Genomic DNA, 21,525 nt, shown 5'->3' with positions numbered 1-21,525 from the left:
TTCATGAGATTCACACACAGTGGTGCTTGTAGTAAGAAGGCAGAGGCCACCCATTCCTGTGATGGTTTATCATGACGCATAGAAAAAGCACTCAGCAACTTGATGTATTTGGAAATTTAATATTACACAACAAGAGGCACACAATCAAAAACATCCAATCAGTAATTTTTCCCCATGTCTTAGGCAAAGTATTGCATTAAAGAATATTCTATGGAAATAATTCGGCTACAATAAAATGGATACAAAAATATAACCAGTGCACAAAGACAGTCAGAGGACATGCACTCCCCAATAAAATTAAATGTCTAAAACTATACAGAAGAGGTCTCTTACTAAATAAAACCGTTTAGTTTTTCACTCAAATTAAGCTTGAAAGAAAATAATGATCCAGTGTCAGTAACACCAGATGAAACTTTGATGCTCAAAATACAGTCAATAAAGGAGGAAAACAGTCATGTGTCTAAATGCATATGGCCTTTTACCAACAGCAATTGAGCTTAAAAAAAAAACAATCCACAATTTACTAAAAGGAAATAAAGCAAAAACAAGGTTTTCCCTCAAATTATCATTCCACTTTCATCAATTTCTGGAGCATCTGTAGCAGTAATTGTTGATTAAATATTTAAAATTCAGATATCACATGATATTGAAACGATAAATAACATCCTAAAAACTCATCCTCTGAGAATGTATGAGATTCATACAAGGTTTAATCAAATTGTTATTTTTAAAATTGCATTCAGAGGCAATTCTTAGCGGACAGTACATTTGTAATCTTACAACCAAGAACACAAACATGATTTTGTCACAAAAGTTGAGCTGAAAATAATCAGGGACTGTAGGACTGAGTAAACCAAAAAGGCAGCAAATATTAAATCATGTTGCACTCTCTCTACACTCCAAGAAACGTGCACAGCAAAAACATAAAATATATAACCTATTTACATGTAAATATAAAGGGACAGTAAAGGAATGTTTAGGCACACATATAATAGACGGTAATCAAAAACTGTAAAATGTCTTTGATACCCAAAACATACAGACTATGAAAAAAAACATACACACAGAACTGCTCTTAATGGGCCTCATTCACAAACATAACCAGAGTGAATTTGTGTAAATGGTTCATAAAAAATTAAACAACTTACATAAGAATGTGTACAGTTTGCCATGATACTATTAATATAAATCATAAAGCTAAGATTAATCAAGATACAATTTAGGGGCAAGCGGTACATTTCCATTAACAATAAGAGAACAGAAAAAAAACTTACAATTTACATTAGTTATTAAGCTAACAATAAGTGATGTGCAATTAACAAATGTGTACATATACAGATTATTACAACTTTACCAAACATTAGACTTTTTTTTTTTTGTTCTACATTAATCCAATAAGTCTGATACAAATACGTATTTGCTAATGGATGGGTTGTTTCTGAGACAAAAAAAATTAAATTAAGAAAAGCATAAAAATATGATCTCAGACCATACATCCTTAAATCATCTTTCTTGATTTCTCCCAACAATGATATAGATTATATTAAATTGTATGTAGACAAAGGTGGTAACCGAAAAATGCTTTAAAAAAATGTTTAAACTAAGCTGAAAGTGCTATTTAAAAGGTCATGTTTATCAGATCTTGAGTGCATTTGGAAACTCAAGAAACAGTCTGTCAACAAGTTAATTCATCTAAAGGAAACCAAAGTGATTAAATGCACACAAGTATGTAAGTCTGACCTAACCACTGAGTCAGGCACAATGATGACAAATGAAGAAAGTCATACCTCTTAGTGCTGTTGCCATGGATAACTGCTAAACTGCATCCCCAAATGTGGGATATGTGAAAACAACCCTCTAAAGATGCACTGCTCCCCATGTGCACCTATATCTGATTGGCAAGACATTCTCTAACGAAAATGTACTGATTCCCACAGAAGAAGCATGAGAATATATATTTTTTGATCCAATAACCTTAGGAGAAATGTGCAAAAATATTTCATGATTATTCTCATTATATAAAATTATGGGCTAGGTCCAGACTAATTCAGTATGACAAAACCTGCAGATTACTCAAACAAAATGTGTCTTTGAGAGATTCTTTATGGGAGCAAATAATGCATATTATATATATGAATGCTTATATAACAATGCTAACAAGAGGCAAAATAAGAATTAATCTTTCTATAGTTTTTTCTCGGGGAAGCTACGCTTGACCCTAAAAATTTAGACTACTACAGTATTGTTGTAGTAGCTTGAATTTTTAATTTTAGAACACACAGACTAGATAATTTTGCAAGCCATAGTGTGTTTGTCCCAAGCACTCCATATGTAATACACAAATAATGCAATGACACAAATGGAGTATCCCATAATCCAATAATAAAATCTAATGCGTGCATCACTCTGCTCCTTTTGATTCTCAAGCATGCGTGATTGTTTAAAGATGGAAAATCATAAGCATTTGCAAAGAGATCACATTGCCTTCACTGACAGAACTATAAAGTGCCTTTAAAATGCTTTAAAACCATTTAGCCAAAGGTTTGGCTGCTTGTAGCATCTGGAGATGAAGTTAGTTGAGTTCTTGTTTCACTAACAAGAGAGAACTCTGGGAAGTCCGGTCCTCCATGACCTCTCAGGCTAACTTGTCCACTGGCAATACTAAACTGTGAGGATAATCCAGATCGTGAGCTCAGGAATTGAGATCGAAAGTTCTGGTCAAAAGTAGCAATCTGAAATGTTTGACTAATGCTTTGCGCATCTGATTTTTTAAGAGAGGACACTTGGTCGAGGAAGTCCTCTGTTGGCGAAACTGAGGAAGGGTTGGTCTCGTCACCCGAAAAGGAGAAGGAGTGCTGGGAATCTACTAAAAGGCTAAAATTAGGCTTCTCCAAAGTGGATCTCAATGGCGAGTTCATGCTTGGTCTGAACCGGGATGGGGAGGTGAACTGCTTCTCCGTGGAAAACAAAGGCTGGCCAGCAAGACTGGCAGTGTCATTTACAAACGTAAGACTCTGGTTGTTCAGGTAGGTATCGTTCTGACTGGTCCTTTCTAGTGCTTGCTGGAGAAACTTGGAGTACTCCTGGAGAAGGCTGGCCTTCTCAGCCGGGGGTGCTTGTGAGCTGGTTCCCAAAGTCTCGGTGGGGCTGCTCTCATCGGAAGAGTTGATAGAAATGCTGGATGTGACCTCAGTGTCTGCCACACTGAAGGAAATCTCTGCTTGCCCGTTGGCCTTATTGGAGTAGTGATCGAGAAGCGTCTGCAGGACCTCGTCTGGAAGGACGTTCTTCTCGTTACTGGACTTGATCTCCACGTTCAGTGTCTGAGTCTCAGAGAGGATCGTGGCGGGAACGGTCTCATCGATGACACTCGCTACAGCTGCCTGCGTGACAGAAGGCTGTGACACAATGCTGCTCACATTAAGCGCATAGTCTCGACTAGAGTTTGCCGTAGCCTGAAGGTATCGCTTCTTCTTGAGAAACTGCATGGCGTCGTCGTAATTTGTGCTGCTCTCAGTTGGTTTTGTTTGGCCTCCTTGGAGGGCATCAACCGATTCCATGTCAGGATTGGTCTCGACATCCAAGAGACCTTTGTTGTCCACAATTTCAAACGTGTATCTCGTAACTTTGCTCTCTTCAAATGAGGACAAGGGTGAGAGGCTCTGGGGCTGTTCTAGGGCTTGCGGTTTCAAACCTCTTCTGCTGGCAATTTTCTTCAGCACTAGCTTTGGAGGACTGATGATCTCGTCATTGGACTCCTCCCCTGTTAGATGCCTGTTGCCAGGCGGGGAATCAGGGAGCTCAATGGAGTAATCGGTCGCAACATACTCGTCCTTGACCTTGGTGGCTACAGTGTAAAGAGGAAGACACTCGCTTTTGGCCAGTTGGTCTTCCGTCTTCTCCTTGTTACCAGCTTCAACCACTTTGTCAACCGTTGGACTTGTAAGTGCAACCCGGCTTTTATCAGAGGTCTTCTGACGTTTCTTCTTGGGAAGTGTGCATTCCTTGGCAGGAAAAGAGAAGCCCAAGCTCTCTGAGGTGCGAAGAGGGCTGTCTTTGGCAGCTGCTTTCTGCACCTTCCTGTCCTTATTCTCATGGCACATTCGTCTGTGCTTTAGTACTCTGTCAGTTCTGGAAAAAAACTGTTGGGAAAATATACATAATCACGTTTCAGACTGTATAATGCTTGCTAACATTTTAATTGCACAGAATCAAATCTGATTTGCTTTGGACTGCGCATACCTGATGACAATAGTCACACTGGTAAGGCTTTTCCCCGCTGTGTGTCCTCTTATGTCTCTCCATGTGGTATTTCTGAATAAATTTCATTCCACACTCATCACATCGAAAAGGTTTTTCTCCTAAAGGGGAGACATGACAAGCAATTATGAACGATATAAAGAACAATTTAGGCAAGTCAAGTAGGCCTAATTTTTCCATGCCAAGACTTGATGGAAAAAACTAGGCTTTGACCCTAGACTTGCTTTCTCGGAGTATAAAGATGTAACACAAAAAAGGGAATTTTAATGGACTACATTTATAAATGGGTCACTGATTTTGAAGATTTCTGTACATTTTCTGTACTGAACATTCTTAAAGAACATATCTTACAACATCTTGAAGAGAAGTATTAACGTCACTTCTTTTTTTTCCACTGGTATAATGGTTTTAATCCCTCTCTGCTCACCTGTGTGGATTTTCTCATGTCTCTGAAGCAGGTACTTCTGAATAAAGCGCATGTCACACTGATTGCACTGAAAAGGCTTTTCACCTGCAAAATATACATTTTTGTTCACCATTTTGTTCTTTTATATGACAATTATTCCCAAAAACACATTACACCACTTACCTGTGTGAATGAAGACATGTCTTTGTAAATGGTAGTTTGTCCGAAAAGCAGCATTGCAGTGCTCACAGACATGAGATTTTGGGTTCTGGTGCCCAAGGGAGCCGTCTTCATTGATAGTGAGAATCTAACAAGATGGAGGAAATAAGTTCAAAACTAGCTTAACTTTTATTCCTGTGCATCTTTAGAGCCTTCTAACTCCAGAGTGGTCATAAAACTTTATGCCCTGGCTAACCGCTACCGTAAAAGGACATGATAAATGTCAATTCAGCTTACTCACAGATGTGCATCGCGGTCTTTAGTATAATATAATTTCTATGAGTGAAACAATCACTTCAGTAGGTAAGCAGCCTTGAAATAAATAAAATAATAAATAAAAAGCAAGTAGACAAAATAAGCAATTTCAGGACACTTTCAAACTCACATTGAACTTTAAATTATTTTACCACCAAATCTTTGCAGTGTAAAGTATCTCTCACTTAGACAACTGGTATTTATGAGCATAATGGTATTTTATCAATGGCATCTTTAATTATAGTAAACCTTTGCAGGCGAGCGCTGCTTTCTCTTCTTCTTTTTGTGACAGTCAGATGGGTCCCTCCCTGGTTTCTTCCCCTTTTTATTCAGAATCAATAAGTCTGGCACTTTCATCTCCTGCTTTATATTTACCTAACAAAACAACATCAACAACAACAAAAATCATTAATAAAATGAATTCACTGAATTTCTCATTTACAGGACACTTATTATATACATAATTTTTGCAAATATGCTGATAAGAAATGTTTTTTTGTGTGTGTGGTTCACTAACAAGGTTGTTGGAACTTGGACAAGTATCATTAATGATAGTGTTAAAGCGCTGCAGTAATTAGCTCTTAATCAGCCCGGACAGCTGTACACTTACTGGCATACTGAGTGTATAGTGTAGTTTATGGGAGATTCGCTGTGAGAAAGCGGCTTCATCCTGTCCATCGTTTTTCACTGTCTCCTCGTGAACCATCAGGTCATCATGAGACATCAGATCATGCGAGCTCAGGCCTCCACCTGCCAGATCTTCATTATCATCTTCATCATCCTCATCCTCATCATCCTCTGCCAAAAGGGGATGATTAGCCAAGCTCCGTTCCCCGAGTGTCATATCCAAACTGCCTCTTCTTCCTCTTCCGTCCACCCTTGAGGCTCCCAGACCTCTGGATGAGTGGTGAAGCCCCACAGGGCTACATTTCATAAGCATCCCCTCCAGCTTGTCATCAATGTTCATCGCTAAGCAGTTAAGCTGAAGCTTCAGGAAGAGACAGGACCAACATAAGGATTCTTATCAGCAGTTCGACCTGGCTGAGAGAAACAACAAGCTTCAGTTTAAAGTCAACAAAACTGTATAAAGAGGTATATACATAAATGACTTAACAACAATCAATGTTATTGACTTCACAAATATTAATATTATTAATATGAATACTACAAACATACCTGGTTGGGATTAATTATTAACTCAGGGTGACCTTTACATAATTATTTCTCTTATTCTACTGAGGCATACGAGCTGGTTGGCATCCTGCAGTTTTGTCATAACAGATGAGACTGTCATATCAATCTTATTTTTATAGCATTTTCACAATATTATTGCAAAGCATCTCTACAGATAATTTTCCCTTAATGCACTCAGTGAGCAAGACAATCTTGACTGCAGCAAAGAAAAAATTACCAAAAACAGAATAATTCCACATGCATAGACACTGTAGAAGTGACACTAGATATACCTTAAAGAAATACAAACCTTATATTAAGAGAATAAACGTATGATTAAAAGATTAAATGGCCGAAGATAAAGGTTTAATCTCTAACGTTATATATACAAACTAAATAATGCTGATGTGCATAAAATAAAGTGACAATAACACGTCTGTGTTGACACTCAAGCACAACACTGGTAGCCCGTTGCCACTGTCAGAGATACAGCTGTGTATTTAATTTGACATGACGACTCTAATTTAATAATGACTTTAATGTATTTTAATATATGAATGTAACGTTAGTTTAAAATCGGCCGGATGTCCATCTCTATGCTACCGTTTGATCACGCACACAGAGGCCGGACTGCAAACATGTTCACGGCTGATGTTGACGAAGAGCCTCGCAGATGAAAAGTATACATACCGCATGTGTCGTCAGAGCAGCGCTGGCGGCGGGTTCGAGCCGTTCATCATGTGTTTGTCAAACTTTACTGCGATGACGCGGCTAGCGCGAGAGGCTAGCGAGCTACAGTCCATCTGCAGCTGCGCAGCGGACGGTGCATTGTGGGATCGCAGCGGAGCGCGCTCTAATGTGCCTCAGTGACAGGACGAGTCTGCTTACTGTTTGAAATACATTTAAGCAATATAATAAGTGTAGCTAATAATAGGGAATTATGTGTGATGTTATATTAATTGATGTATTCATAATCAGTTTTCATAAGATTTCTCTCATCCTATTTCTAAGCCTCAATTACTAACTCTTTCAAGACTCACGTTTCAATTACGAATTTAAAGGGGGGTTTGTTCAGAGATTTTTGTTGTTAAAACACGAAAGGATTCAATAATATCGATTATTTTTTAAATCCCTGAAATATTAGTTGTGCAGAGTAAACGTTACATATTACAAACACACACACACAAATTATATATTTATATTTATATATATATATAGGCCTATATAATTGTATTTTTTCAGCGATTTTCAAATATTTTTATATTTATTTTTAATTTATATAAATAAACCCTTTTATATAAACACATTTGTAACATCGGTTATATTTTAATAATATTTTATTTCAGTTCTATCTAGATAGGGATATCACCATTTATAGTTAGATTATCTCTGTTCAGATTGTACATTTATTTTAATGACTTGACACATCACTTTAACATATATTTCAATATGTTTAATGATGCACTGTATCGTATGTGAAAACAGAAATAGAAACAAACTCTCAAAGGTTAAAAAGGCCCTAAAATAAACTTCCAAAGTTATAACCTAAAATGATGTAATAATAATAAATTAAATAAAATGAATGAAATGCTAAATATACAAAAACAAAAAAATACTCCTCCATAACTATTTTTTATTATTGTTGAAAAAACGTTTAATTAATATATAAACACTACCAGTTCCTGTTAATCATAAGGTTGAAAAACACCACTGTTAATTAAACCAGAGACAAAAAAAAAGAGAAACACCACAGAAAACATATCCAATATGAAGGACTATTGAATATAGTTTTTGAATAATAAGGGGCCTTTAAGTCAAAAAAAGTTGTGAACTACTGCCCTGAAAGCAACTTGAACAGCTCAAATAGTGGCACTTAAATATTAAAACATTCATTTCTGATTTTAGCTCAATTTGATCAAATATAAACTGAATTAAAAAAAATAGGAACTGGAATAAGTGTTCACTCATTTACCTTGTTGAAACCTTCAAACATGTTCAAACTAAACATCTGCCCACAGCACAGTCTGTTATATCAAAGGCTTTTGTTATACAAATTGTTCATAAGAATAATACACCACTAGAGGGAAACATTACAACCTAGAAACAAAAGCAGATTCTTCCTAAGAAAATGGCTGAGGCTGTAGAGAAGACTACAACTTATCAGTTTAAAGAAATGCACTCTTTACTGGATTAATTTAAAGAAAGTATTCTTTTTAGAGTTCAAATATTTGACAGATTTAAACTTGATTAAACTTTTAAATATATTTGGTTATTTCCCTAATATACATGAGCATTCTCACACAGTGTATTTTTTCATTAAGCCTCAAACTCTGCAATTTCATATAATCAAAACGAACAGTGTAAATAATCCAAATGATCTCTGTTCTTTGTCTATCAAAAAGATGAACACAACAGATTTAAAGTAGACAAGACTGTAAAATGATGTGACCCTCAAAACGTATGAAACCATAAGCCAAATGATAATGGTAGTTTTTTTATTATCATTACCATTAGTGTTACACAACAATTTTAACAGTATATATAGAAAAGGGTTATCTCTGCCCCACTCTAAACCAAAAAACAAATGAACCGAATGTCCAGGGGTCAGGCTGAGTTACACATGCAGCTCTAAAATGAGGAAATTATTATATCCTGCCTTTCCTGTGACCTTCGTATTCCTTCAGCCAGATTTATATCAAAACACTGACCCACCCACTCATCATAACAGATGACAAATATGGCATTCATACTGAAGCTGTGGCAACAAAGAAAATATGCAGAGTTAAGTCTTGAATAAGGCATAAACAGCATATTCATATTTCTCAGACGAACTGAACCATATAAAGGGAGGGATCAGTGGTCACAAACAGCTTATGTTTTTAAGGCTAAATGTGCAGAAAAGTGACAGACCAGCATATTATGATGAATTTACGCCTCTTTGTTTGCTGTATGGGCATCAGGGCAAATTTAGTTTGCATGCGAATAAGACAAGTTTCTTTTCTTTCATAGGAAATCTGACTTTTGGTGTCCTCTACGCCAGGTGATAAAGATCATTTTGCATGTCCCGCAGAAACTGGATACGTTCCAGATGTGCAAGACCACCATTATGAGGGGGGGTGTGGGGTACGATAAAAATGGAACTGCTGGATCCACTAGAAAAACCCACCCTCTTATTTGGCCTATACAGTTTTAATCTGTGCTTTTGTGTTTTATGGTGAACTAAAGCAGTACAAAATTAGAAAAGTATTTAAAAAAAAAAGTAATTGATTTTAACACATTTTGGCATCAAAAAGCATAAAGGTTAAAGACATTAAGAAATTATAAAGTGATTCCATAGTTCAAGATTAATCAATAATAAAGTAATTTTTTTGTTTCTGTCTGAAGTGTTAAGCCATTGTCCGTTTCTGTCTGAAGTGTTAAGAATTATCGGTTACCTTCACAAACTCTTGTGTAGGTCAAATTAGTGCAGTAACAAAATTAACCAGGTCTAAAATCTGGCTCGTGAACATGGAAATAAATAAAACAGCACCCCATTCATTTATTATTTGGACTCCTAAACTATTGTATTTGATATCTATTTACACCAGAACGTCTGGTACAAGAGGCTGACAAATGTTTAGGATTGAGAGGAAGACTTTAGTCCCCAAGGTCAGTCTCTAGGAGGGTGTGCTTTTCTGGATTGACATCTCCAAGGCCTCCTGGTGTTCTGGTTGTTGTGGCTGGAACCCTCACATCTTACTGAAGCACTCTTTAGCATTGTTCCACACTTGAATTCCCTAAACACAAAACAGGCTTATTTTTTTAATACAAGTATGAGAATTCCCCCTTTTGTCCGGATCAGTAGAGGTAAAAGCACTGCAGTAATTAGTGGCGTTTTGATTGTTTCATAATGACAAAATGTTTTTATTTTTATGCTGGCTTATGCTACTCACTTTTTTGCACATGCTGATCTGCATGATGGCATAGCTGATTAGAGCCTCTCTGAGATCGTGGTCTTTCTGCTCTTTAAACCTCTCAATGTCCACCCATGCACTTTTCACAAACTCCCTACAAACACAGAAAAAAATTGTGTGAGATAATTGACATGAATGATTATATCCTCAAATCTACATATTTTTAAGAAAGCCCTGAATAATTAGCCTGTTTTGGGGTTCAACTCACCCTTATCAGATGAGTTTCTCAGGGATGCAACAAAATGAGCAAAGAATGTGTATTTGGAACATATGTGTACATTTCTGTACTGCCACAGAGAATCAGAAGGCAATACAACTTTGTTGAGTAAGCTTCTCAGCTCATAAACCACCTAATTAAGTAATTTTATGACAACATTTATTGTTTTTCATCATCACCAGTACATAAATTTAGTTGTGTGTGAATAGAGCACTGCTTACTCGCATTCTGCGTTTCTTTCTTTGACCATTTCCTTTCCTTCTTCAATCTGTGTCTCCAGCATTTTCAGCTTGGCCTCTCTCTGCTCTGGGGTCTCTTGTCCAAACAGTTTACTGGTCATTCCCTTCAGAGAGAAGGTCCGTATCATCTACACAGAAGAAAAAATTATAATAATAATTAATTGACACCCATTAAGCTGGAGTACGCCACACTCTTCCTCCCATGTTTATTTGCAGAAAGCTGACATTTTTACTCCCATTTTTTGGCCAAGTGGGCCTAGTAATTATTCATATCAGCCAATCGGGTCAGAAAGTCTGTTGTATAGTGTTGGCTTTTTGTGAAGCTCAAATGTTAACATGTTAAATGTGCCAATGAGGTAATTCTATTACCGTATTTTCCGGACTATAAGTCGCACTTTTTTTCATAGTTTGGCTGGTCCTGCGACTTATAGTCAGGTGCGACTTATTTATCAAAATTAATTTGACATGAACCAGGAGAAATGAACTAAGAGAAAACATTACCGTCTCCAGCCGCGAGAGGGCGCTCTATGCTGCTCAGTGCTCCTGTAGTCTACACTAAGCAGCATAGAGCACCCTTTCGCGGCTGTAGACGGTAATGTTTTTTCTTGGTTCTCGGGTCTAAATAAATGCGACTTATAGTCCAGTGTGACTTATATATGTTTTTTTCCTCGTCATGACGTATTTTTGGACTGATGCGATTTATACTCAGGTGCGACTTATAGTCCGAAAAATACGGTATATTCAACTATATTAAATTGATATTTTTAAATCAAACACATTGAAAACAGAAAACTATATTTTTCCCTCATTCTTTTGACATGAACCCAGGTTTATATCAATGTTGCTGGAAAGTCCCCCATTCCAGACATGAGGGGTGATGTGGAGTTCTCCATTCTCTGAGTTGTGTCATGTGGTCAAATGGACACTGACCCCTGTGGCGAGCTCCTCCCGCTGCTGTTTCTTAGAGGTCAGATCCATGGTGGCCATCTCTAGTTCATACTGTGTCAGTTCATGCTTCCTACACACTGCCCTGTGAAAAAGCACATAAACCACAAAATATGCAAAAGCAACCATAAAAGCAGATCCTCTCATTGTTTCGAAGGGAAATTGTTGAACTGAAAGCCTAGATGCCCTGCAGTGTGATCACTTTCAAGAAAACCGGGAACTGATGGAAGTTTGTGTTTTCACAGTGTACCAAAAGTTGCATGTAACTTCATCAGCCAGTGGGGGCTATCAGCTCCCAAGAGTTCAGTGAAAACATTTCTAATCAACCACACTGTTATAACAGCTTGTGTTTAGTACACTTCAGATCACATTTAAAATAGTTCAGGCAAATAAATGACCACAATTCTTATTTTGTGTGAACTATCCTTTTAAAATGATGCAACATAACAGCAATGAATTCTGTACCTTAATGCATCTGCATAGAAAAGGTACTCCTTCAGCTGATCAGCATAATGCTCCTCTTCCTCTAGAATATCATCGACCGAAGCAGCATACCTACAACATACAAAAGTGCCCGATCAAAGGGTAGTTGACATAACATAGACATGAATTTCATGATGTGGTCACAGATGTGCATACATTACGGTTCAAAAGTTTGAGGTCAGTAATATATATATATATATTTTTAAGATGAAGATGCTATTTTTTTTATGACTTTAAATGCTATATTTTTTGGAGCAAGGAATCATTCAATTAATTAAAAGTGACAATAAAGACATTTATAATGTTAGAAAAGATTTCAGTTTCAAATAACAGTTCTTTTGAACTTTCTATTTGTCAAAGAATTCAGAATACCATAAATTCCAAAATTAGATTAGCCATCACAGAAATACAGTTTTTAAATATATAAAAATACAAAACAGTTATTTGAAATTGCAATGATATTTTAAAATATTACTGTCTTTTGCATTGAAAAGTAGAGACTTCTCAACAAAAAAAAAAAAAAAAAAAAATATATATATATATATATATATATATATATATATTTACTGACCCAGATTTTTAACTGCGTATTTTTTTCGTAATTAATCTAAACCTTTTGACCTATTCAAGTTCCAAATAAAATGATAAAATAAACAAGATAACATCCTTTTCATTTAATTACCCAGAACAGGCATTACCACATTTTTTAATGTATAAAACACTGTTCATTGAGTTTCTAGTAATCACATGTTTTTATATATTCTGTGACCATGAAATTTTGAATATTTATCAGGAATACTTTGGTAATATCGCACATCCCTAATGTCTCAAACTGGCATTCTGGTGAAACTACATGTGTTATCCTCTTCAAATCAGATGTAGAGCCTAAAGAAATAATGCCAAATCCAAAGCAGAGCCTGTTTGGGGTATTCTGATGAATAGGTGAGCAACATGATCCATAAACCAGTTTGACAGCTGATGATGGACAGGTTGTTTCTTTCAATGCTGAGACAGACAGGCAGCGCATTGGGCTCTGACCTTTGACCTTTCTGCTGAGTACAGCAATCTGGAATCCATCAAAACCAGTATAGAAAGAAAGGGGCTGGTTAAAGACTCACTAAGGACACTACCGCAACATCATTATCAACGTTGAAAAAAAAAAAAGACCGCTAAACGATTTGGCCATGGCTCCTGGAGATTCGCAGCGCAGTCTGCCAGCCAAATTAAAACCTGAGCCTCCCAAGGGCTCTTCTTACTGGCTACTTGTTATGGGGGGGCCCATGAATGGAAATACGAGAGGATCCAGATCAATCTGGCAAATGTGTTTTACAGCTCAGTACCAGCAGCACACACATGTAGAATCATGGGAGAGTCATGGGGTGTATCATACAGCACCTTCATATTTCAGGTCCCTCAATGAGCTCTCAGAGGGTAACAGGATCATCCCAGGTAGGAGAAATTCAATCAAAACCAGCTGCAATAAAACCTTGCACTAATCCTGTAAAGGTACATTAGAATTACTCATTGCATGTGCTGTGAACTCACGCGTCCATGTGATGGCCGGCGCTCTGCAGCCCATCTCCCATCTCTTTCTCAATGGCACTCCACTCACTGTCCAAAACAAACAAAGACTCACACTGAACCACTGCAGCTGACCGCAGCTACACAATCACAGCCCAAAAGATTTAGCCCAAAACTGCTTCTCACGAAAACAGTTTACAGAGCACATTATAAAGCATGTCTGGCTCCTCCAAAATGAGGGTACTTAATTGTGATTGAACTGTGTACTGATTGTACTGTGAGAAAAAAGCTTGAGTAACTGGTCTATTCGTCACACACAATGACTGTATAGTTTCAGAAGACATGAAATATAATGCACAGGTCATATATATATATATACACTGTTGCTATATGCGGACCACATTTGTATGCACATACAAATTCTGATTAATTACGAAATAGTGTTAAATTAGGTAATATCTCATGCTCACCAAGGTTGCATTTATCTGAATAAAAGTATAGTAAAAACAGTAATACTGTTTAACATTACTACAATTAAAATGTTTACTCCAGTCTTCAATGCAACGATCCATCGGAAATCATTCTAATTAACTGATTTGAAACTAAAGAAACATTTCTTCTTATTAACAGTCTTTGTTCAGGAATAAAGTCTTAACCAAAACATAATCAGACAATGATATGCATATAAACATGGTCATTATATGGAGAAGAGGAACCTGAACACACTGCAAAATATCTCTTTTTGTGTTCCACAGACAAAAATAAGCCATATCAGTTTTGACATGACATAAGTCAATTATTCATATGAGTGAACTATTCCTTCAAAGAAACATTACCTAAAGACTCTTCCATAATTTCCATGCACTTTGTAGACTCCATACAGGCGATCAGCTGCTCTCTTAAAGAAATTAGTAAATGATTAGATATGATTTAAAAAAAATAAGTAAATACACCAGAAATGTTTGATTAAATTCACTCTATGATTCTAACGCAACTAGATATATACGAAATCAGAAGAATTTTGATGCAATAAAAGTTTAGAAAAATAATTAAACAAGTTGCCTAAAATCATATTGTTTTTTTCTTTAGAGAAGAAGGTTGCTTCCTCAAAAGTATTCAAATGAAATCAACAGTATCGCTTTCCCTAATAACACCTAATATATATAGCACTTAAATTAAGCATTTGTTGGAGTGAAAATTTTTTCCTGAGATTGAGCTGCATATTCAGCGGTCTTGACTTTGTTTACACTCACCGCCCGAACCCTCAGCAGCTGTGAAATAACAGACTGCAGCTCATCACCGTAGTGTTTCATTTCTGCAAATCGCCTGTGAAACACACACACACACACAGGTCAAGGTTAGTTTCAGTGTTAACAAACAGCACAGCCATATCTTTATGCATTTCATGACACCTGAAATGTATCACACGGTTTGCAAAAATGACTTACTTGTCTGGATTCTTCACTCTGAATGTGGCATTTAAAGCCTTTAATCTTGAATCGGCCTGTAAGAATGACAAAGGCCAAATGTTGACAGACAGATTCATGTTTGGGTTTTGTTTTTTCAGATGGTGTCAAACTAAATTACAGGCACTCCCTTACGACAACCTTTTCAAACGACTGAGATCAGATAAACACTGGAATATGCCAATAATATACAGTACACTAACATAAAATACTGCGGCTCTTTCGGGTTTGATCCAGTACGATCCAACAGACTTCCTGTGACTGTTTACATAAACTGATAACAGATTCTTCACCGCAGTAGCAATTAGGTTACTTCACACACTTTTTATTTGAAATCAACACATATTTAGTCAGCCTCATATCAACATATCAACCTATGGTGAGAAGCAATATATAAATAAGTGTTGTAGTTAGAAAAGAGAGAAAGAACCCAATGAACTGGAAAGTGCTGATATACCTTCGCCTGAAATCCCGTCTCAAACACGGTTTCCTTCCAACCATTTTCCTGTGGGGCAGAGAAAGGATGCAATTTCTGACACTGAAAAAGGCCATTATCAGCATTAAAAATGGCAGTTAAAACATATTTTTCTTCATAGCATAGTAAAAATATAAATTAATTAACTTAATTAAAATTTAAGTTAATAATAAATTATAAATGTTCAAATCTTCATATCAAGAGATTTGAACACAAGGAAAGATCAATAAGAAAAATGCATATAGAACATCTATCTCAAAGTATGAGTGGCATGCCATTGGTTTGATGCACTCTTTGCTTTGTCCAGACAGCTTTAGCGAGAACTCTCTACCTCAGTGAGGAACGAATAGAAGATGTTGTCACTGGACAGGTCTGGGTGAGAGGCCACTCGGAGCAGGAAGTTCTCCAGTCCCACCCTACGCCTCTCCACAAAGTCAGGGTCCATGTTGTCTGCTGACAGCTTGTGCCAAACAAATTCAGCCTGTTGCAAAAAGCAAAGTTACAGTGCACAAATGCAAATCACATTTACAAGCAGCAGTAAAAAAGTCATCTTGTTTTCATACCCGTTTTTCAGGCAATGGTGGAACCACCAAAAATGGATAGGTGACTAACAAATAGTTTCTAAGGAGCTCAAACTCGCTGTAACGCCTCCACAGTGAATCTGGGACAGGATTGGTCCCTTCTGATGCAGCATCCACTGGCCTAAAAACAAAGAACAAATTAACATACTGTCAGAAGAGGGATGAAACACAAAAGAAATTTAGATTTTTAAATAGCATTTCAATCAAATGTTAAGAGTTAGGTTTGGTATAAACTTTGATACATCTCTTTAAAAAATAATAAAAACACCTCGGTCAAGAAATGTGGGGTTGTTTAAAACAATTTTTTTAAATAAAACTTATCTGAAATAAACAAAGCAGAGATCTATGAGATTTCAAGTTGTGGTTCTGGCTTATGAAAGTAGTCATTTTAAGAGCCTTTTCAAACACATGCCAAAGGTTTACCAGCGCTGTGTAATCTTGCTGAATTCCCAGTGCATAAAGCCATGAATGCTGCTAATTTAGGAGCAGAACTCCACTAAATCACACTGCAATGAAGGAGAATGGATATGAACTCTCCTGCATTAATTAAACATCGCTCCAGGGTTAGAACAGGGGAAGGGGGGATCGGTAGAAATTTCCCCCCGGGAGAAATCATGTGATGTGGGCCCTTGGAATCGTCCTTTCCCCATTACGGCGCCCCTGCTTACAGTGCAATAATCAACTTTTTTGACAGATGAATTTCAATGACTTTTCCAGGTGTTTCTTTTTAGCAGTCGACAGATAATATGTAAAATACAAAAATAATAATAGAATAAAATGCGCCTTAAGATTTTTTTTTTCAGCAAGACTGTTATTTAGAATAATACTGAAGATTTTTTGTTTTAAAAAAAAAACTTCAAATAAAGTTCTTTTGAACTTTATATTCTATAATGAAAAAAAAAATGTATCGCAGTTTTCAACACTGATAACAATAAGCGCCAAAACAGCCTCTTGAAGACCAAATTAGCAATTATTTCTGAAGGATCATGTGATACTGCAAACTGGAGTAACAGCTGCTGAAAATCAAAGAAATAAATGCATATTTAAAACAGAAATAAGATATTTTAATTTGTAATTATATTTCACAGTTTTACCATTTTCCATTGTTTTCATCAAATAGATGCAGCCTTGGCGATTAAATTCATTTAATTAATAATCATTTTAAATGAATTAGTTGATTTTTTTTAAATGGCATAAATATTTTGCCGCATGGTACAACTACAAACCATAAGCTATCCAAAGTAATCCATGCCTTTTCCAGGCCTGGAAATCCCACTTTTTAAATTAAATTAAATTCAAAATTGATGGAGCGCTCAATAATTCAGATGGAAAAATGCAAAAAGCATTCAGAGATACAGAGGAAATATATATTGGGGGAGGGAAAAGAAAAGCGGGGAGACTTTGAAATAAGAGCGTAACTTCCTGAGGGCTCCAGGGAAGAAATGGGAGCATATAATGTGCTCCACGCTAATAATCCATGATGAAATCAAAGCACAAGGAAGGTAAGGATTGGCTGACAGGAATTCTCCAGACTGTACAACTTCCCCCAAGAGCAGTGGCACCAAACTGCTCTCTAAAACCCACTGTTTGTGTGTGCAGTATGCCTTCCACATGGTCCTTACAAAAACACATCCTTCCTTTCATGGGAAGGAGCAACAATACAGCAGTGTTTAGTTATCTCCATGATTCAATATAAGTAAGAATTTTTATGCTAACACAAGCATTACTATTACTTCTGTTTATATACTGTTAAGGTTAGGGGCTTGAACAAACCCTTAACCCTGAGCATGTAACTCATCACATAAAGTTTCTGCTACAGACATGAATGATGGCTCAAATCATACGGCCTTCTGAACAGAGGTACTGTATGCTATTACTTTCCCAAGCAATAAAACTTGGGACAATAAAATGTAAATAATCCTGAAAAAATATAAAATAAATTGTAGCTCAAACTGTAGGGCATAGTGTTAGCAACACCAAGGTCATGGGTTCAATTCCCAGGAAATGATTGTTGTTTCCGATAAAACGTCTGAAAACACATAGATGTTAATGTAAAAGCTAAAGATAACTTTTCAGATGCACAAGCACCATTATCCTTATCAAAATCTAGTTCTGGATGCTTTTCTGGTTACAGGACACGTTTGAAAATGTCTTGGTTCCAGACAGTGATTTTATAAGTTCGACCACTAAGTAATGTTTTTGAATCATGTGATAATATATAACTGCACTCTGGCCAGTGTCTGAGTGTTTGGCGCTGCTGGAAGCACAGACAAAGCACATCTGCCTGAAGTGCTGACTCATCACGACACGTCCCTACTTCCAACGCAAAGCTTGACGGGTGACGGGGAGGTGAGAGCAAAAGGTGGAAGTGACACTTCTGTTGCATGTCACTTCCGGTCCAATAGGATACTTCTGTTTTGTTTTATTTGATGTAGAAAGAACGTTAATGTGACAGATCCAGGCACAGGAAGAAAAGGTCTAGTGTAAACATTTAAGTATGAAGTGGACTTAAAGAGAGGAAAACCAATGGTCTCCACCAGTCTGCTGTAGCTCCAACAGTTTCTGAACTGGGCTAGTTATGCTGGGAATCTTTGATGTTTTGAGTTAGTACAGTGTGAGCATAGTTCAGTCAGAAAGTCAATGTGTAAACCTGCTTTATCGAAAGTAGGTTATCACATTTACAAAGAAATTGCACATTATAACCTCTCATGCAATCTTATGCTTCTTTAAATAACAAGTGTTAAGTTAATGCTTGTCTATCTTATTGGCTCAACCACAGTATAAATGTAATTTATGTCAATAGAAACTCCTTATGCATAGAATAATTCATCAGCTGTTGATTGGATGGAGGCAGATCTTGATGCAGACTTGTAGTCGATTGTAAAAAAAGGGGCCAAGTTTGTATGGACAAAATGACAGGAAAAGTCCAGCATACATTAACGGAACGAAGTCTGTCATTTTAAATGGAACATCAAGTTGTTTAAAAATTATGATGTAAAAATATCATAACATATGCACGGATGACATGTTTACGATAAAATCCAGACATGCTTTTGGAAAATACACTGAAAAAAAAAAAAGTGTAGGATTTACTTTAAAACAATCTTCAATCAGAAACTGGCAGTAAATTTCACAAATAAATAATGGAAAATAACATTTTATTAAATGTTTTAAAGTAGAAAGACTGTAGTAGCATTTTCTTGTAAAAGGTATTCAAAGAATCTTTCTTGAAAAGTATTTTTACAGTGCACAATCAAAACTATTACTATACTATAGCCGACACAGCAACAATGGCACAACCATTGTGTGGTTTTGGGATGGGATCAGTGGTAGAGCATTTCGTTAGCAGTGCAAAAGGTCATGGGTTCAATTCTCAAGGAACCCACATACTGGTAAAAAGAAACCTGTATATCCTGAATGCACTGTAAGTTGCTTTGGATAAATGCGTCTGCTAAATGCATAAATGTAAATTTAATGATGAGTTGTAGCACTGTGAATGTGAAGTCAAGTGTCTTACCTTGTCTCTATAAGATACACTGTATAAGTCTCCTGCATGTTGACGGCATTCTTCCCGGTCCTCTTCTCTGCTTCAGCCACACTGATCTCCATCATCTTCAAAAGATTTGTCCCTTTTTCAACCATCTGTAAATTTTGGTCCAGAGATTCACAATATTCAAAAGCACTACAGTACCCTTTTGATACTTTCAACAGCAAAAAAAATTATAATAATAATGGTTCAGGGCCCTTCAAGATGTTGAGGTTTGGATTTAGATATGAAAATAGTTGAGAATGCACTTGTAGATATTTGTACAAGCACCCTTTACATTTTTGTGGGATAAAATTATGTCTTGAAGATCTTATGAAAAAGAGTCGATGAGAACAGTTTTCTCACCTGTGTTGGCATATCTCTTGACTGTTTTGACTAAATAAATAAATAATAGCCAATAGATAGATAGCCAAGAGTCTTTCATTTACATCTCTGACATGAACCATGACCTGCTATTTTTTATTGTGTATTATGTAAAACGTATCGTGCAAATGAATCATTCCTTTAATGAATCTGTTTTTGGTCGAATCAGTTGAGTTAGTGAACGGTCCATTCACTTGTTTCATTTTTGTAATTGAATCGGCCGTTTGGAGTGAATCAATTGATTGGAATGATTCAATAAACCTTTTATTAAAACAGGGATTTGGTGCCACCTACGGGCGGTTTTATTGTCATCTTTATTTATCCATGACAGTGCTAAACCATATGCCTAAACCAGCCAAGGTGCCAGCACAAAAACACATTCAGCAAAATATTGTTTAATTAGCCGAATTGACCCAAATTCCTCCATTTCAGACCCAAGAAGGTGGGAAAAAGACTTAAAAATATTATATATATATTTTTTAATAAGGCTAATTTTTCATTAAATAAAAACCTTTTTTAGACAAATTTTGTAATCATTGTGTAAAATTAGCTACGGGACAACCCCCAAACCCCAAGATCTATTTGTTGATATATTGAAAATCTACAGACTTGTGTATGACATACTGGGTGTTTACAAACTAACGTTACGTGGCAAAGGCTCTTCATTGACAGCACGAAGTAAAGCAACCTTCTTATTATGTGGCTATATATGAGCATTTTTTTATTCCTCACTCTTTTAACTCGTAAACACTGTAATAAATACAGCAACATGTATGTAGTTTATGTAATGTCTTATCAAAACCAGCTGATATTTTAGCAATATTGTCATGGCCATTCATGAGCCAAAGCAAAACACGGATCACGCGCTCTCGCACGTGACATCTACAAAACAGCACATTATCGGCCACGTCGTACAAAAATATTCAGCTATGGACTTTACCGTGTTCTTTAAGTTGTTTTCCGACTCTGAAGGAGTCAGATCTGTGTTTCCAATCACCGCTATATCCTCGCTTCCTGAATCCGCCATGGTTTCCAGTCTCGCGCTTGCGCGTTGGCCACTTTCACCGGGAGTCTGTGCGCGTGCAAATGTAAAATTAGAATAAAACAATCATAGGATTAGCTTATGAATGGATGTAAAGCTAATTCTATATAGAATTAGGTCTAGGCCACTAGAATGATTTCTGCTAATTATTTCCCAACTTTACCTGAGCAAACACTTCAAGCATAGTTAAAACATTTCCTCAACTGTATTTAAAAGTCTCAATATCACACTGAAATTATATTTTACATTTAGAGGAGATGTACAGCAATCTAGCCTTAGCCTATCAATTTTTCATATTTTCCTTTGTTTAATTAAAATATTATTATTATTATTATAAGTGAGAAATAAAAAGAAAGAAAGAAAAAACGAGAAAAAAAAGA

General features: G+C 36.4%; 2 protein-coding genes across 4 annotated transcripts; both read right to left on the bottom strand.

Moving 5' to 3' along the window:
- Window positions 1-2,154: 2,154 nt before the first annotated feature.
- On the bottom strand, window positions 2,155-7,162 carry LOC132095421 (zinc finger protein 148-like). Of its 3 annotated transcripts, none has more exons than XM_059500389.1 (7): window positions 7,004-7,160; window positions 5,751-6,181; window positions 5,390-5,515; window positions 4,850-4,973; window positions 4,688-4,771; window positions 4,243-4,361; window positions 2,155-4,142 (listed from the first exon to the last, which is right to left on the bottom strand). In XM_059500389.1, the coding sequence occupies exons 2-7, from the start codon at window positions 6,105-6,107 to the stop codon at window positions 2,532-2,534; spliced, it is 2,421 nt and encodes an 806-aa protein (XP_059356372.1). In that variant the 5' UTR covers window positions 6,108-6,181; window positions 7,004-7,160; the 3' UTR covers window positions 2,155-2,531. The 3 variants fall into 3 exon arrangements, with proteins under 3 accessions (XP_059356372.1, XP_059356373.1, XP_059356374.1); XM_059500390.1 differs by having other exon boundaries at window positions 5,751-6,177; XM_059500391.1 differs by lacking the exon at window positions 5,390-5,515 and having other exon boundaries at window positions 7,004-7,162.
- A 2,403-nt stretch (window positions 7,163-9,565) lies between these two features.
- On the bottom strand, window positions 9,566-21,177 carry snx4 (sorting nexin 4). The gene is made up of 14 exons (XM_059500388.1): window positions 21,044-21,177; window positions 19,711-19,835; window positions 16,176-16,314; window positions 15,944-16,093; window positions 15,595-15,642; window positions 15,120-15,175; window positions 14,925-14,997; window positions 14,508-14,569; window positions 13,696-13,761; window positions 12,133-12,222; window positions 11,653-11,752; window positions 10,705-10,850; window positions 10,246-10,360; window positions 9,566-10,089 (listed from the first exon to the last, which is right to left on the bottom strand). The coding sequence occupies exons 1-14, from the start codon at window positions 21,128-21,130 to the stop codon at window positions 10,042-10,044; spliced, it is 1,305 nt and encodes a 434-aa protein (XP_059356371.1). The 5' UTR covers window positions 21,131-21,177; the 3' UTR covers window positions 9,566-10,041.
- Between the last annotated feature and the right edge of the window lie 348 nt (window positions 21,178-21,525).

Source organism: Carassius carassius, chromosome 19, assembly GCF_963082965.1.
Source record: "Carassius carassius chromosome 19, fCarCar2.1, whole genome shotgun sequence".
Classification (NCBI taxonomy): domain Eukaryota; kingdom Metazoa; phylum Chordata; class Actinopteri; order Cypriniformes; family Cyprinidae; genus Carassius; species Carassius carassius.
Note: the sequence above shows the minus strand (reverse complement) of the source record. Positions and strands in the feature narration are given on the sequence as shown.

Excerpts from the sequence above, each read along its gene's own strand:
- snx4 (XM_059500388.1), bottom strand. The coding sequence starts at position 21,130 with ATGGCGGATTCAGGAAGCGAGGATATAGCGGTGATTGGAAACACAGAT. Across the intron at positions 14,998-15,119 it reads AGAGTGAAGAATCCAGACAA|GCGATTTGCAGAAATGAAAC; the intron begins GTAAGTCATTTT and ends TGTGTTTCACAG. Across the intron at positions 13,762-14,507 it reads AATTATGGAAGAGTCTTTAG|TGAGTGGAGTGCCATTGAGA; the intron begins GTAATGTTTCTT and ends TGTTTTGGACAG.
- LOC132095421 (XM_059500389.1), bottom strand. The coding sequence starts at position 6,107 with ATGAACATTGATGACAAGCTGGAGGGGATGCTTATGAAATGTAGCCCT. Across the intron at positions 5,516-5,750 it reads ACTATACACTCAGTATGCCA|GTAAATATAAAGCAGGAGAT; the intron begins GTAAGTGTACAG and ends TTGTTTTGTTAG. Across the intron at positions 4,362-4,687 it reads ACATGAGAAAATCCACACAG|GAGAAAAACCTTTTCGATGT; the intron begins GTGAGCAGAGAG and ends TCTCCCCTTTAG.